The sequence below is a fragment of the Ursus americanus genome, chromosome 20, assembly GCF_024610735.1.
Source record: "Ursus americanus isolate L20-20 chromosome 20, mUrsAme1.1.p, whole genome shotgun sequence".
Lineage (NCBI taxonomy): Eukaryota > Metazoa > Chordata > Mammalia > Carnivora > Ursidae > Ursus > Ursus americanus.
In genome coordinates this window covers 53927509-53943822 of record NC_142146.1, presented here as the reverse complement: position 1 = coordinate 53943822, position 16314 = coordinate 53927509, and the positions used below count along the sequence as shown (strand labels likewise).

Here is a 16314-nt window from a genome sequence, read left to right as displayed (position 1 = left end):
ATGGTGGTTCTGAAAGATACATAATAATATAATAAAGGTATATAATAAATGATTTTGATTATAGGTCAAAAAAGATCTATTGAATATATACACACATTGAAGAAGAAGAAAGACTGAAAGGAAATGTGGTAAAATGCTAATAGAGTTTTATTTTCCTATTTCCCAAACTTTTGATTTCTGACGAAAAACTAAAATTTGTTAAATAGCCATTCTCTCTGTTCCCTACCTGTTCTTAGACTCCAAGTAGAGTGATGGGAGATCATTTCAGAGCGAGAAGTAGGCCATGGCTTACGAGAGAATTTAAACCTTTGTAGAGAGGTACAGGGTAGAATTCTCACCAATCAACCGACAGCAGGAGCTTGATTGCATACAAAAGACCACTGTAAATGACGTTTACAATTTCAGGTGGCTGGATGGTTTTGAGTTTCAGATATCTTCTCTGTTATATGAAGATAATGATGGTACTAACCCATAGAGTTAATGTCAGGATTAAATGTGGAAATACATATGAAATGCTTAGAACAGAACCTGGCCTACAGTGAGTGCTCAATGCATGTTAGCTGTTTTGTTTTTTGGTTTCTGGTTTTTGTTTTTTGGTTTTTTTTCTTAATTTATGAAAACTTAGTTACAATGCCCTCATGTGTCTGTTCATTGCAATATTTCTAGTCTTTAAAAGGATTTCTTATTACTTTAGATCAGTGCGTTTGAAGTGACAGTTTTAGGGCCATGCATTATCCACTCATGTATAGGCTACGAAGATTAAATAGTTCTTTTGAAAATAATGTTTTTTCCTTGAATATAAAAATAACACATACTCCACAAAATTTGGAAAATAATGAGAGCTATCAGGAATTCTGGCCATAATGCAACCATCTAAACATTTTCGTGTGTATTTTATTTTCTGCCTAGTTTATATTTGTATATATAGATATGTGGGCTTTATTTTTACCATTTAGGATCAGTGTATTTTTACACATGATTACATTTTTAAGATTAGTGTAAAATGTATCTTTTGTTTTAAAAAGAGCAGAAAAAATAACTGTGATAATAAAGCTTATCCTATGATAAATAGAGGATGAAATTTTGTCACTATAATCTCTCATGTTCACCATCAATAAGCAACGGCAGAGGATACATTGAACTTGAGTGGAAAAATGCTTTCAAAATGCTTTAAAGTGAAAGAAAATCCAGCCTGATATAGCAGTACAGTATCACCTACACATATCTTGAGGAGGGTGTATGAGAACCAGTTTATTGTACTAAGGAGGAGTTCTTAGTTTAATATAATAATGAGTATGACCTGCCTTTTTACTACAAAAGCTTTCACTTTTGAGGCATGTAAATTTTTTACAGATTCAAAAATTAATGTTAAAAAAGATAAGGAAGAGTCAAACCTTAAAAATGAATACAAATAGCAAAAATCAGCCTATAATCAACATATTTACTATATAACCACAAAAAATCAACTCAAAAAACTTTTGAATACAACACTCTGAATCAGGATAGAAAGAAATAAAAAGAAGTCTTGAACTTTCCTGAGTGGGTTTTTTAGAGATAGTGATACTGGTATAGTGATTTTGTAGCATAGAGCAAATGAATAAATGTATTGACACGTTTTGGAGCTAGAGTTTTTTGTAGGATAAGAGATACAATTGGAAAGAGGAAGATAAGGAAAAATCCTATGGTGTGGATTCAATTTGGAAGTATCAGTATTTTAAAGAGGATATATTTCCTTGCTTTTTCTACTGAATGGGACTATAAACAATGATACTCCAGTAACAATAAGCACAGCTAGCTTCATTATTTGATTTCTAAATACTGTTCCCCAGTGAAAGGAACTAGGGCTCCTGAGAAACAGTTAATTCTAGGTCTGAGGCAGCTAAGTAGGGGAAGTACAAGGTGACTCAATGTTCTTCCAAACAAGGTAGTACTCAAAGGCTAATAGGGACATAAATCAATAGAACACAGTAGCTAGCTTAAAGGGTCGTCTTCTGGGCAAATTTGGGACAGTTTGAGCATCAAAAAGAATAATAAAGGGAAATGGATTATAACAATGTAAATAACAAAAGAAATTGCAAGAACTTCCTCTGTCTCGCAGATATTCTGATTAATAGGTCTGGGTGGAGTTTGACAATTTACATTTCTAAGCAGCTTACAGGTGATGCTGAGGCTGCTGATTCAGGGATTTCAGTTTGAGTAGCACTGGATTATAAAACTTTGAATTTAAAAAGTATCTATGAATAGAGAGAGAGATTATGGAGATGGAGGATAAAAGAGAAAGCTCTTCTTTACAGTAGAATGCCAGCTAATAAATGTGCAAGGTAAATCACGATTTTGCACCTCCCAGTGTAATAACTGAGTCAGGAAAGGATCGTCAGTGGATGCTAAAAGCATTCAAGAAAGGGTTTGGGGAACAGGATATTCACACAGTCTCAAAATGTACTTCTCACATCAAATTACTTATTAAGAAGAGAGGGGAAGGTTATATTTTTACCTTGGGGAAATCTAGTGGATACTATCATGAAAGAAGTAATCAAATTTAGCATCATCGATGATGGGGCAAACTGACACTCTTTGCCTCCTAATGGATACAACAGGAAGTACATCAGCTGTGGAATATTCTTTTCAAAAATGTTTAACCTGAACTTAATTGTGAAGGATCAGACAAATTCAGATTGTGGGGCATTCTTTTTTTTTTCTTTTTAAGATTTTATTTGTTTATTTATTTATTTTAGGAAAGAGGAGAAGGATGGGGAAGAGGGGGAAAGGGAGAATCTCAAGCCAACTTTGCCCTGAGTGTGAGCCCAACACAGGGCTTGATTTGACCACCCTGAAATCATGACCCAAGCCAAAGAAACCAAGAGTCTGATACTTAACCAACTGAGCAACCAGGTGCCCGCATGCTGTGGGACATTCTTTAAATGAACTGGCCTAGAGTCTTCAAAAATTTTTAGGTCATGAAGAACTAGCAAAAGTCAGGGAAAATACTCTAAAAAAGTGACATAACCAAATTCAATAGATCTTGGATAAAATAAGTTCTATAAATAAGTTCTATTTGGGGGGAATTTGATTATGGACTATTAGATGCTATTTAGTTAATGCTTAAACTTTTATTTGTAATAATGGTATTCTTATATGAGAGAATGTCTATTCTAAAGAAAGATAATAAAGTATTTAGGTGTGAAGTATCAGGATGATTGTAATCGTGTGTGTGTGTGTGTGTGTGTGTGTGTGTGTGTGTAGAGAGAGAGAGAGAGGGAGGGAGAGATGGAGAAAGTGCCCAGACATGGCAAAATTGTCATAACTGGTAAATTTAGGTGCAAAGTACACTTGTCTTAATTTTACTTTTCTTTCAAGTTTTCTGAAGACTTGAAAACTTTCAAAATTAAAAGTTGAGGAAAAATTAAATTCCCCTTTCCTTTCCTGTTCTGGGGTGAATCAAGTGAGGATCCTAGAATGAGCAGAAAGACTGAGAAGAGGGGATTTATAAGGAAAAGAAGCCTGGGAAAAGAAGGGAGTTGGGAAACATGGGAGGAGCAAGAAGCATGATCCTAGTTTAGGGTAGTTAACAGTGGTGGCTGTAACAACTTCCAAGTCTCCATGGTTTAACACAATAAAAGTTTATTTCTTTTTTTTTTTTAATTTTATTTATTTATGTGACAGAGAGACAGCCAGCGAGAGAGGGAACACAGCAGGGGGAGTGGGAGAGGAAGAAGCAGGCTCCCGGCGGAGGAGCCCGATGTGGGACTTGATCCCCGAACGCCAGGATCACGCCCTGAGCCAAAGGCAGACGCTTAACGACTGCGCTACCCAGACACCCCTAAAAGTTTATTTCTTGTTCAAGTCTCATTCTAGCCTGAGACTCAGAAAGGTGAAGTAAGCTGCCTAAAAGCCAAAACAAGTGATAAACCAGAATTCCCACCTAGTTGTAGCTCCAAAGTCTATGTTCATTCCAGTCCAGCACACTGCCCCCAAGGACCCTGAGGTTAGAATGAGAGTGTCCTAGGTCCAGATCTGCCATTCTATTCTCTCTCCATTATTGGATCCATATTCCATCTTGAGACATAGCCTAAGGCCCTGACGAGACCTCACTTTATGGTTTAGACCATTCATTCATTCATTCTACAAATACCTTTTAAATACTGTTTGTGTCCTAAAGCTGAACATCTCTATATTCTGTACCTGTATCCATTCTAGGATACAACAGCAAACAAAGTCTCTGCTCCCGTGAAGCTTACCTTCTAGGGAGGGAAAGAGATAGTAAGTAAATGAGTAAATGATATACTTGAAAGCCATGATAAATTCTATGTAAAATAATAAAGCGGGGTAAGGGGTAGGGAGTGGCAGGGATGAAGAGGTCATTTAGATAAGGATTCAGGGAATCCCTGTGCGTATTTGGTTGGAGACCTGAAGGCTATGAAGTTGTGAACCATTTTGAAGACCTGAGGAAAGCATATTCTGAGCTGGGGAAGCAACAAGTTTAAGGGCCCCGAGGGTGTAACAAATTAGGAGTGATAGAGGGAAGTGGAGGGAAGTGTGGCTGTCCTGGGAGTGAGGTGGGAGAAACAGGAAGAAGGTAACATAACGAGGTAAGAAGCGAATAGAGGCTTGTAAGGCAGGGCTGTGAAGTGATGTGATTGTCATTTTTAGACCTCTCCCGTGTGGAGAATGTAGCCACTCAGGTGAGAATCAGTGGTGGCCTTGTGGTAGTGATGGAGATTGAGAAATGGCCAGAAATGTGTTTCGAAGGGAGAGCTGACAGAATTTGCAGATAGGTATAAGACATGAGGGAAAAGGGAGGATGGCTCCTGCGTTTTTGGCTTAAGAAGTACTCTGGCCAGTTGTATTTGACTTATAGAAACAAAGAAATTTGATGGTAAAAGTGCATGTGCCACATTATTGTTAAATTCATTGTATGATAATTACACTTTTTAAAAAATCTTGGAAATCAGAGGACTAGGCTCAATAACTGCTTACTCAGTTCTTCATATCTTTAAAATGGTGTTGACAATATTTGTTTTGCCTCCCCATAAAATTTTGAGAGAACGAAAGGAGGTAATGTTTGTAAAAATATTACTCATGCTTAAGTCATTTAATAACTCACGTTTATATTTGTGTGGCACTTTCAAGGTAAAATGCACTTTCTCCTGCTTGAAGTAGCTGAATCTGTTAAACATCTGGTGGACTGAAACCCCTGTGACACTATATCCCAAATTATGTAAACTACTCATTAGCACTACCAAAGGAGAGATCTGTCTGTCCTTTGCCTCTCTCGTTCTCTCTTTCTCTTATTTTGTCTCTCTCATTCTCCCTCTTTCATCTGGAGAGTTCATGCATACAAAAGCAGGCCAACCCTTTGAGAAGCACGAGAGATACACTGTTTCTTGGGTTGTACTTTCACATACTGAACACACTGAAGCCTCTGCAGATCGTCCCCTAGCGCCGCCCATAAGGTACAAGAACTTCAGGACTCTGTCTGAAATTCCCAGTCTTCCTTGTTTGGGCAGAACCCGAATTGTTCATCATCAGAACATAGTGATGTTCAGCTTTTTAAATTGACTGATTTTAACATATATTAGTCACTGCTGCTGCTTTGTCATTCTTTATTCTCATGCCCTGTTGGGATTTTTTCCCCCCTGGGAATACTTAGAAAATCAGATAAAAATATTTAACTGATGTTTACCTTTCAGATTTTTAAGTCTTTAAGGAAGGAACATTTCAGAAGTGATGTGCTTTCGTCTGCTACAGATCCATGGCAGTCTGCTATTTTGATGGATTAGAAGTTTTGCCTTGTTTCATATAGATAACAGAGAACCAGATGAATGACAACAATAAATATCAAGGCATGAATATTCACAGCCTCTTTCCTCTCACCTGTTAAGGAATATTTTGCTTTTGTGCACCTCATCTTTTCCCCTGCCCTCAATTTTGGGCTTTAGTAGTGGGTCAGAATGCAGAGTGTATAGGTGTATGTTTGTATGTGTGTTGGAGGGTAAGAGGAGCATGCTAGGGAGAGCTGGAGGGAAATCCCGAAGAAAGGAAAGATTGGTAAAATGTACATTGAAAAGAAAGCAAGTGACTGATGAAAGAAAATAGATCGGATCCCAGGGAAGAAAGGGGAAAAGCATGCGAATGTTCAGGTTTCTCAGACAATATTACTAGAGACTTTGAGGAATAGCTGCTATCTGGGGGAGATATTGAAATGAGAGAGGAAAGGCTACTTTGTAACTTTTGCTCTTACATTAAGAAGGTATCTGCCCAGCACACCCACTACACACAGCTAGAGCTTTCTCAAGTGAAGATTTTAATTGATTTTTATATTTGGGGGGATTATTTTTTCTGAATTTTACATTATGCTAAGACTAGGCCACAAGGGGGTCACTTAATTCAGAATACCAGAATACTGAGGACCACCAGGTGACGTTTTCTGTTCAGACATTTTCTATAGACATAAGTTAGTGACTCCTGATTTTAAGATTATTAGGAAGATTTTTTTAACCACATAGGGAAAAATGGTAAGAGAGGATGCATTTTTTTAAAAGATACATATTTGTGGTTTTAATAATTTTGTGGAACTAAGAAAGACTGTGCTACCAAGCATTTAACATTGAAGATCTCTGCTGAGATTTTCCTGAAATTAGGAGCTTTTTTTGCCAGTCTCTCAGCATGTTTCTTATGTCTCTGTTATTGTACTTAATTTATTCTGTCTGGCTTGTTTTTTCAAGGAACCTTTTTTTTTTTTTTTTTGTAAGATGTTATTTATTTATTTGGGGGGGTGGGTAAGAAGGAGGAGAGGGAGAGAGGGAATCTCAAGCAGACTCCCTGCTGAGCACAGAGCCTGATGCAGGGCTTGATCTTAAGACCTAGAAATTATGACCTGAGCAGAGTCAGACGCTTAACTCACTAAGCCAGGTGCCCCTCAGAGAACCTTCTTAATGTAAAAGTATTATATGTTGGCCTGCATTTATTTCCCCCCTAGCTTTATTGAGGTGTAATTGACAAATAAAATTATAATGTGTATTGCATATATAATAATATATTAAAGTGCACAGTGTGATGATTTGAAATACATTGTAAAAGGATTCCCACAATTGAGTTAACACATCCTCCTTACTTTTTTTATAATAATTTTTTATTATGTTATGTTAGTCACCATACATTACATCCTTAGTTTTTGATGTAGTGTTCCATGATTCACTCCTTACTTTTTTTTTTTTCGTGAGAATGCTTAAGATTTATTCTCTTGGCAAATTCAAGTAAGCAATACAGTATTATTGACTATAGTCACCATGCTGTACCTTAGATCCTCAGAACTTATTCATCTTATAATTGAAAGTTTGTGCCCTATTACAAACGTCTACCCAATCCCTCCCTTCCCCCATCTCCAACCTCTGTCAAACACCAATCTACTTTCTGTTTCTGTGAGTTTGGCTCTTTTAGATTCCCCATAAAAGTGAAATCATAAAATATTTGTCTTTCTGTGTCTGACTTATTAACACAGTGCCCTCCAGTTTCATCCATGTTGTCACAGATACTAGGATTTCCCTTTTTTGTGGCTGACTAATATTCCATTGTGTATACATACCACATTTTCTTTATCCATTCATCCATTAATCCATTGATGGATGCTTAAGTTGTTTCCACGTTTGACTATTGTGAATAATGTTGCAATTAACATGGAAGTGCAGATATCTCTTCAAGGTAGTGATTTCATTTCCTTTGGATATATACCCAGTAGTAGGATTGCTGGATCATGTGGTAGTTTTATTTTTAATTTAGCCTGGATTTATTCCTTTTTTCCTGAAGATTTTATTTTATTTTTTTAAGTAATCTCTATATCCACTGTGTGGCTCAGACTTACAACCCAGAGATCAAGAGTTGCGTGTTCCACCGACTGAGCCAGCCAGGTGCCCTTAGCCTGGATTGATTCTTAATTGTGTATGGTAAGCTCATAGAAGACAGACACTATACCTTATTTACAAAACAACATGACAAGTAACAGTACTGGCCTTGAAGTTAGATCAGTTTGAATCTTGGCTCTGCCACTCCTCAGTTAAAATACAAAGTAGTTTTCGTGTGGTTGTTATTGTTGTTAACCATGTTTAGTCTCAGTACGCTCCTCTGTAAAATTGACATAATAATGCTAATTTCTCTCAGGGCAGTTGTCAACATTAAATGAGATGTTTGAAAGTAATTACACAACACCTGGCACAGACAAACATTCAACCAATTGTAACTGTTGTCATGTGTATATCTACTTTATTATTTGAAACCCTACCATGCAGTACTCAGATCTTTGCTATAAAGATCATGGCTAGGGCGAGAGAAGGAAACCATGAGAGGAATTCAAAGGCTAGCACCCTTTAACATTTATTTTCCTCTGTGACCTTAAGATTTGGAGCCCCAGCGGCTGCTGTCAGGGCTTGAGTCCTGCTGCTTCTAGCCCAAATGAGCTTTGTTAGAGGTGGGGCAGGAAGAAAGTGTCATCTTTCTGGGAGTTCTGAGCCTCTCAGGGGAATTCCAGTATAATCTCCAGTTCCTTCTCGCCTTCCCTACAATGGCTCTTCAGGGTCTTCTAGTGATGGCAACGTCCAGCGACTAACCTCCACCTTCATGGGTCCCTAGGAGTCGGGGACCTTCTTAAGCACTACCTCCTGCATGAAGCACTTCCTGTTTTCCCAGGTCAGAAGGAGTTGCTCATGTTATAGCACATAGTACTTACTGCCCTATTCTAGCTACTAGCTTTATGTTGTTTCCTTCTGTGAATTGCAGAGTCTCTGAGATTAAAGTCTGGCTCTGGTTCCTGTTTGATCAGTGCAGTGAGCTGTACATATATTCCCAAGTAATGACTGTTCTACTGAATTCTCCATAAGCCCATCTTGTAACCTCAAGTGGAGCGAAACCCAGGCCTTGCCCTAAACTCTAAGGTGCTAGCTACCCTGATCCCCAGAACTGTAAGATATGAACTTCTTCCTATGTTTCTGGGGAATTAACAGCCTGAAGTTCCTTGTTTGACTCACTGTAGGAAGTTCCCAGCAATGGATTTCAAAGAGTTGGCAGGAATCCAGAAAAAAAACTTCATTTAAGGCATAGGGATTTACAAGATGTTAACATCAAACTTTTTCCTCTCCGTAATTTAAAGTTCTATTTTTTTACTAGCTATTCCATAGGAGTATGGTAGAAATTCAATGCTGTAACAGCTGGAAACCATCTGAAAGAATTCTGACCTATTAGCAGTTCACTTTAACTTTGTTCTAGTAGTCATATAAAAATAATAAAGCAATAATTTATTTGGTCCCAAACACAATTATCCTGATTCATCCAACATGCACAAAATTGTAAAATTTTCATTCTCAACTATCATTGCCACATAGTTTACTAAAGAACCTGGCCAAAAATAATATTTTCTAGATATTATTCTAAATTCTTAGCTGGATTTAGGTGAAATCACATCTTAGGAAAAGTTTGCTAACTCAGCGACTTGCTTTTTTCATTTGGAATAGAAAAAAAATTACCCTTTCAACTTCACCAGTATGTCACTGCTTGGACCTCAGTTCTGCTTAAAGAATGCTAAAGTGTCTCCTCTTGATTTCATGTGGCTTTTCACAAATCCAGTCAATTTCCTGAGCCCCTCCATCAGTCCGTCCCCGGTGATGGCACAGCAGGGCTGCACATACCAGTTCCGGTCACTGCAGAGCTTCTTCACCCTGAACATTCTGGTGATGTCCTCGGCAGTCAGAGCTCCAGGAACATCCTGTTTGTTAGCTAACAGGACAACAGGCACATTTTTAATGTGTTCATTCTTCAAAATGTGCTTCAGCTCTCTCCTGGAGTCTTCTAGTCGTTGCTTGTCCGTACTATCCACAACATACAGCAGCCCATCAGTGTTCTCACAGTAATACTCCCACACGGTTCTCATTTTTTCTTGTCCTCCAACATCCCAGACAGTGAGTGAAAGACTCTTTTCCAACTCGATCACCTCCACGTTGAAACCTATTGTTGGGATGGTCATAATATCCTTAGCAAGCTTTAATTTGTAAAGGAGGGTAGACTTCCCAGCTGAGTCAAGTCCCAGAAGAAGAATCCGGGCTTGCTTGGTTTTGGGGTTTTTAGAACTCAGTAGACCCATTTTAGGGTTTTTTTCTCCCTTCAAAGACCTTTTCTTTTGGCCAGAGAGAATGCTTACTCTCCAGGTTTCACATGAAAATAAAACGGAAAGAAGATAGCAAACACTTCATGATCTATTTTAAGACTGGGAACTTGTGTGCATTTATGTTGCAGCTTATCGACCTCATTATAGGCAAACAATGTTTTATTTGCAGTCCCAGCCAATCCTAAGGAATCTGGTGTGAGTAAGAAGCCAGTGTTGTAGTCGCTCAAAGGGCAATTCTTTGTGAGTGAGTAGGACGTAGGAGGGGCTGGCTGGGTGATGCCACAGCTTGTTCTCTTCCAGATGTTGGAAATTTAGAGGTAACCAAAGGTTTATGGGAACATGGTTCAGTCGTAGAATAAAAACGTAACTTTACAAGTGGTTTATAGAACTTCTCTAGTTAAACATTTCTCTTATCCCAGTTGTAAATGAGTAACCAGCTTCTGAAGTCATGAAGAGAGAGTTTATCTCACAGTCCCATAAGTATCTTTAGTACTTTTCCCTTGTCCAGATTACTCAGAAGGATACTTTAAACCACCCAAGGTTATGTGAACTTTACTTCCATAATATACAGAAACACTGCTTTAATCTTCTAGAAAATTTACACTATTCGGAAGACCGAATATACAGGGATAGGAGGGAAGTTTGTAACACAAACACTTTTGAAATTAAGCAGTCTGATTAAAGGTGGTAAATTGAATACATGTATTTATCTCCTTTCCTCAAGACTCCACCAAAATGATGGTAAAGGAATAAAAAGAACATATAAACCCATAAAAGCCCATAAAAAGAACATATAAGAGCAAGAGACTCCATTAGAGGGTGAGAGATTTCAACAGAATTCTGCAAGGTGGAATATAGATGGGAGATGAGTGGTGTTAACAAAATTCACAAATCTGAGGAAATTTGAAGATCTGATTGGCTTTATTAAGTGATTCATGAATTGGGCAGCATCCCATCTAGCAAGTAAAGGGGAGTTTCGAGGAGTTGTACAAAATGGAAGCTTTCTATAGAAAGGAGGATGGGGTAGGGGATGGGCAAAATGGGTATAGGGAGTGGGAGATACAGGCTTCCTATTACGGCGTGAATAAGTTATAGGGATACAAGGCACAGCAGAGAGTATAGTCGATGATACTGCAGTAGCTGTATGATGACAGATGGTAGCCACACTTGTGGGGAGCACAGTATAATGGATAGAATTGTTGATTCACTATGTTGTACACCTGGAACTCATGTAACATTGTGTATTAACTATACTTCAATAGAAAAAAAAGGAGAATGGGGCAAGAAAGTTATTAGCAAAAAAAAAAGAAAGGATTGTTTCAGGCAAAGTCACCCTCCCTTAGGGAGAAGGGCAGGGGACCTTTTTAGGTGGATTACTTCATCTTCCTTTGGGGAATGGAGAAGGCCCATGTGACAAATTACATCATTGGTGCTGTTCAGAGAATTTCTGATTGACAGGTTAAGATCTATTTCTGGGGGAAGTTGAATCTGCAGTTAGATTAGGTATTAAGCCCCAGTTTGGTGACTCATACTGGCCCAAGTGATGCCATTTTGGGCCTGTGGTTTTCTTTTTAACAGTGGTAACTGATGCAACAGGATAAAGCCGAAGCTTGGAGTGTTGATGCACAGGATACAGATGGAAGGGATGAAATGAGGGACTAAAAATAGAGGGGGTTGAACAAAAGTCTGAATAAAGGCCCCCAAAATAAAGAAATAAATAAAACCACATGGATGCACACCTCTGCTGACTGGCCATTCAGCAGCAAGATGTTATTCCAGGCCAATAAATAAATAAATAAATAAATAAATAAATAAATAAATAATAAATTGAATGATATTTAAAAAAAGACCTCCAGGTTTTGACAGTTGGGAGTTTCCACATCAGAATGCCTAACTCAATATTTAATTAACTATAGCCAGCCTGACAGTTGGCAAACATTGCTCATGTACACAGAATAAATTATCCAGATTGAAAATCTTCCCTCAGTGCTTAGCAAGTTGATTTTTAAAAGAGCTATAAAAGGCCTATGATATACAGGTTTTATTTTTATTAAAACTAAAATTTTATTTTTTTAAAAATTAAGTAGACTATTCTGGGTGTAGAAAGAACATTTACAAAGAAATTATTTAAACTTTTTTAAATTTTAAGTTTTTATTTTAATTCCAGTTAACATACAGTGTTATATTAGTTGCAGGTGTAGGATATGGTGATTCAGAAGTTCCATACATCACCTGGTGCTCATCACAAGTACACTCCTTAATCCCCACCACCTATATCACCCTTTTCACCTCTCCCCTCCCCTCTTGTAACCATCACTATATTCTCTATAGTCAAGAGTCTGTTTCTTAATTTGTCTCTCTCTTTTTTTCCCTCTTTGCTCATTTGTTTTGTTTCTTAAATTCCACGTATGAGGGGCGCCTGGGTGGCATAGCGGTTAAGCGTCTGCCTTTGGCTCAGGGCGTGATCCCGGCGTTGTGGGATCGAGCCCCACATCGGGCTCCTCCGCTATGAGCCTGCTTCTTCCTCTCCCACTCCCCCTGCTTGTGTTCCCTCTCCCGCTGGCTGTCTCTATCTCTGTCAAATAAATAAAATCTTTTAAAAAAAATTCCATATATGAGTGAAATCATATGGTATTTGTCTTTCTCTGACTGACTTATTTCCCTTAGCGTTATACTCTCTGGCTCCATCCACGTCTTTGCAAATAACAAGATTTCATTCTTTTTGATGGCTGAATAATATTCCATTGCACGTCTGTGTGTGTGTCGCATCTTCTTTATCCATTCATCAACCAGTGGACACTTGGGCTGCTTCCATATCTTGGCTTTTATAATTAATGCTGTTATAATTATAAGGGCGCATGTATTCCTTTGCATTAGTGGGTGTTTTTTTGGGGGGGGGCAGCAAAGCAAGGTTTATTGAGCAATGGTAAAGTGGTAGTACAAAGCTCCCAAGGAGGGAGGGGTCCCAAGAACGTTGCCAAGGAAGTTTCTAAGTCTAGGCAGTTTTATGGGCTTGTTGGCGGCTGTTTTAATCCAATTAACCCTCCCTATGCCTGTCATATGGGAAAGGGTGGAGGACTCCTTCCAGGGTGGTGTAAAATCCTTTTGAGGGTGGTTTCCTCTTAGGGCGGGGCCCCTTGCCCCTGCCTGCCTGCCTTCCAACTATCCATCATTCTCCCCTCTGAAGAGGTAACCCTAACTGCTGTTAGGGAAGAAGGGCGACAACTGATTGTAGCTACTTACCTGCTGGTCAGGGGCATTGGATGGGGTGGCAGTCAGGGTTTGTCTCATCCCGACCTGTCAGGGGGTCCCCTGTAGATGTCTGGTTTGACCTCCATGTGGGGCTCCATCATCCACCATTTGGAGTTTGAGGACCTTTATTGGTTACTTGTTCTTAATGATGGTGGAGATCCCTGACAATCCCCCATAAGTGTTACAGGATTTTTTCTCCATGGTCCTTGGTCATGCCGCTTCCAAGAGTGAGGAGGTAGATCGTAGAGTGGTGGGCAGCAAAACAAGGTGTATTGAGCTATAGCAAAGTGATTGTACAAAGCTCCCGAAGAGGGAGAGGACCCGAGAAGGTTGCCCGTGTTTTTGTACTCTTTGAGTAAATACCCGGTAGTGTGATTGCTGGATCATAGGATAAATCTATTTTTAACTTTTTGAGAAACATCCATACTGTTTTCCACAGTGACCACACCAGTTTGCATTCCCACCAGCAGTGTGAGAGGGTTCCCCTTTCTCCTCATCCTCACCAACAACTGTTGTTTCCTGAGTTATTAATTTTAGCCATTCTGACAGGTGTAAGGTGATATCTCCTTGGGGTTTTGATTTGCATTTCCCTGATGATAAGTGATATTGAGCATTTTTTCATGTGTCTGTTAGCCATCTGTATATCTTCTTTGGAAAAATGTCTGTTCATTTCTTTTGCCCGTTTTTTAACTGGATTATTTGGTTTTCGGGTGTTCCATTTTACAAGCTATAGATTTTGGATACTAACATTTTATCAAATATGTTATTTTTAGATATCTTCTATTCAGTAGATGTCTTTTCGTTTTGTTGATTGTTTCCTTCACTGTGCAGAAGCTTTTTATTTTGTTGAGGTCCCAATAGTTTATTTTTGCTTTTGTTTCCCTGCCTCAGGAGACATATCTAGTAAGAAGTTGCTGCAGTTGATGTCAAAGAAGTTACTGCCTGTGTCCTCCTCTAGGACTTTTGTGGTTTTAGGTCTCACATTTAGGTCTTTAATCCATTTTGAATTTATTTTTGTGTATGGTGTAAGAAAGTCGTCCAGTTTCTTTCTTTTGCATGTTACTCTCCAGTTTTCCCAGTACTATTTGTGGAAGAGACTGTCCTTTTCCCATTGGCTAGTCTTTCCTGCTTTGTCTAAGATTAATTGTCCATATAGCTGTGGGTTTATTTCTGGGTTTTCTATTCTGTTGATTGATCTATGTGTCTATTTTTGTGCCAGTACCATACTGTTTTGATCTACAACTTTGTAATATAACTTGAAGTCTGGAATTGTGATGCCTCCAGCTTTGCTTTTGTTTTTCAAGAGTACATTGGCTATCAGGGGTCTTTTTTGGTTCCATACAAATTTTAGGATTGTTTGTTCTAGTTCTGTGAACAATGGTGCTGGTATTTTGATAGGAATTGCATTAAATGTGTAGATTGCTTTGCCTAGTATTGACATTTTAACAATATTTGTTCTTCCAATCCATGAGCATGGAATGTCTCTCCATTTCTTTGTTCCATCTTTAATTGCTTTCATCAGTGTTTTATAGTTTTTAGAGTATAGATCTTCTACCTCTTTGGTTAAGTTTATTCCTGGGTATCTTACAGTTTTTGGTGAAATTTTAAGTGGATCGTTTTCCGAATTTCTCTTTCTGATGCTTCATTATGGTGTGTAGAAATGCAACAGATTTCTGTATGTTGATTTTGTATCCTGAGACCTTACTCAATTCATTTATCAGTTCTAGTAGTTTTTTGGTGGAGTCTTTAGGGTCCAGATGATAGTTTTTGATAAAAAATTCCAAAGGGAATTTTTGAGTAAGCAGATAAAAGGAATGTTAGACTAAGAAAGGGAGATGGTATCAGACTTAAAGTGACAAGCTATATAAAAAGTCAGGCCCCCAAGAGATAGGGCAGCCCCTCAAGTTTCCCCAGTCCCTGTTCTGTTGCTCCAGGGTTGGCTTTCTTGAAATGCCACCAAGGTCAGATGAAACAAAATTATTTTCATTAGACTTCGCTTTCCATTAGTAGCCCTCTTATCTCAAATAATGCAGTCTGGGGCAAACAGCTGGTTTAAGGACATAGCTAAAATTAACTCCAGAATAAGAAATGTCAGGGTACAGATTAAATACTCTAGAAACACATCAGAGTATTTAGCTGGGTTCAGGCTTGAAGCATTATACTGTCTAAATTTAATTAGTTTAGCAGAGACTCTGAAATCAGACAGACCTGGCTTCCAGTCATAGTCACAACTGTACCCTTTTTTTTTCTTCTGTATAAATTTGAGCAAGTTACTTCTCACCTTAATTTCTTCATCTGTAAATTGGGAAATAACATTATCTATCTCTCAGGGTTATTGTAAGTAATAAATGAGATATAAGGCAGCCTAGTACATTACACATGGTACACACTCAGTAAATGGTAACTGTTATTATTTTATTACTGGTCATAAGGATAGAAGATAGGTTTATATTTGCTGGCCAAATGAGATTTATAGTTAATAACTTTTTTGAGAGGGAGTATAAAATTGTATCTTGGCTTTGTGGGAAAGAGTACTGTGCTCCATTACAAAGGTCTGTGGGATGGTTAATCTTATGGTCAACTTGACTGGGCTAAGGGATGCCCAGAAAGCAAAATATTACTCTTGGTGTGTCTGTGAAAGTATTTCTGGAAGAGACTGGCATTTGAATCCATAAACTGAGTAAAGAAGGTTACCCTCAACCACACCATTGGGCATCATCCAATCCTTGGAGGGCCTGATAGAAGAAAATTCGAGGGAAAGAAAATTTGCTGTCTGTGTGATCGGGGACATCCATCTTCTCTGGCCCTCTGACATGAGTACTCCTGGTTCTCAGGCCTTCCGACTCAGAGTGGGACTTACACCATTGGCTCACATGGTTTTCTGGCATTTCGGTTTGGACTGGACTTAA

General features: G+C 38.5%; 1 protein-coding gene and 1 long non-coding RNA gene across 2 annotated transcripts in view; both read right to left on the bottom strand.

Annotated features, from left to right (window-relative positions):
• Positions 1-16314, bottom strand: part of LOC148108436 (uncharacterized) — a 61263-nt gene that overhangs the window by 23793 nt on the left and 21156 nt on the right. The gene's annotated exons all lie outside the window — the stretch shown is intronic.
• ARL14 (ARF like GTPase 14) lies at positions 3223-11268 on the bottom strand. The gene has a single exon (XM_045811484.2). The coding sequence runs from the start codon at positions 10127-10129 to the stop codon at positions 9551-9553; it is 579 nt and encodes a 192-aa protein (XP_045667440.2). The 5' UTR covers positions 10130-11268; the 3' UTR covers positions 3223-9550.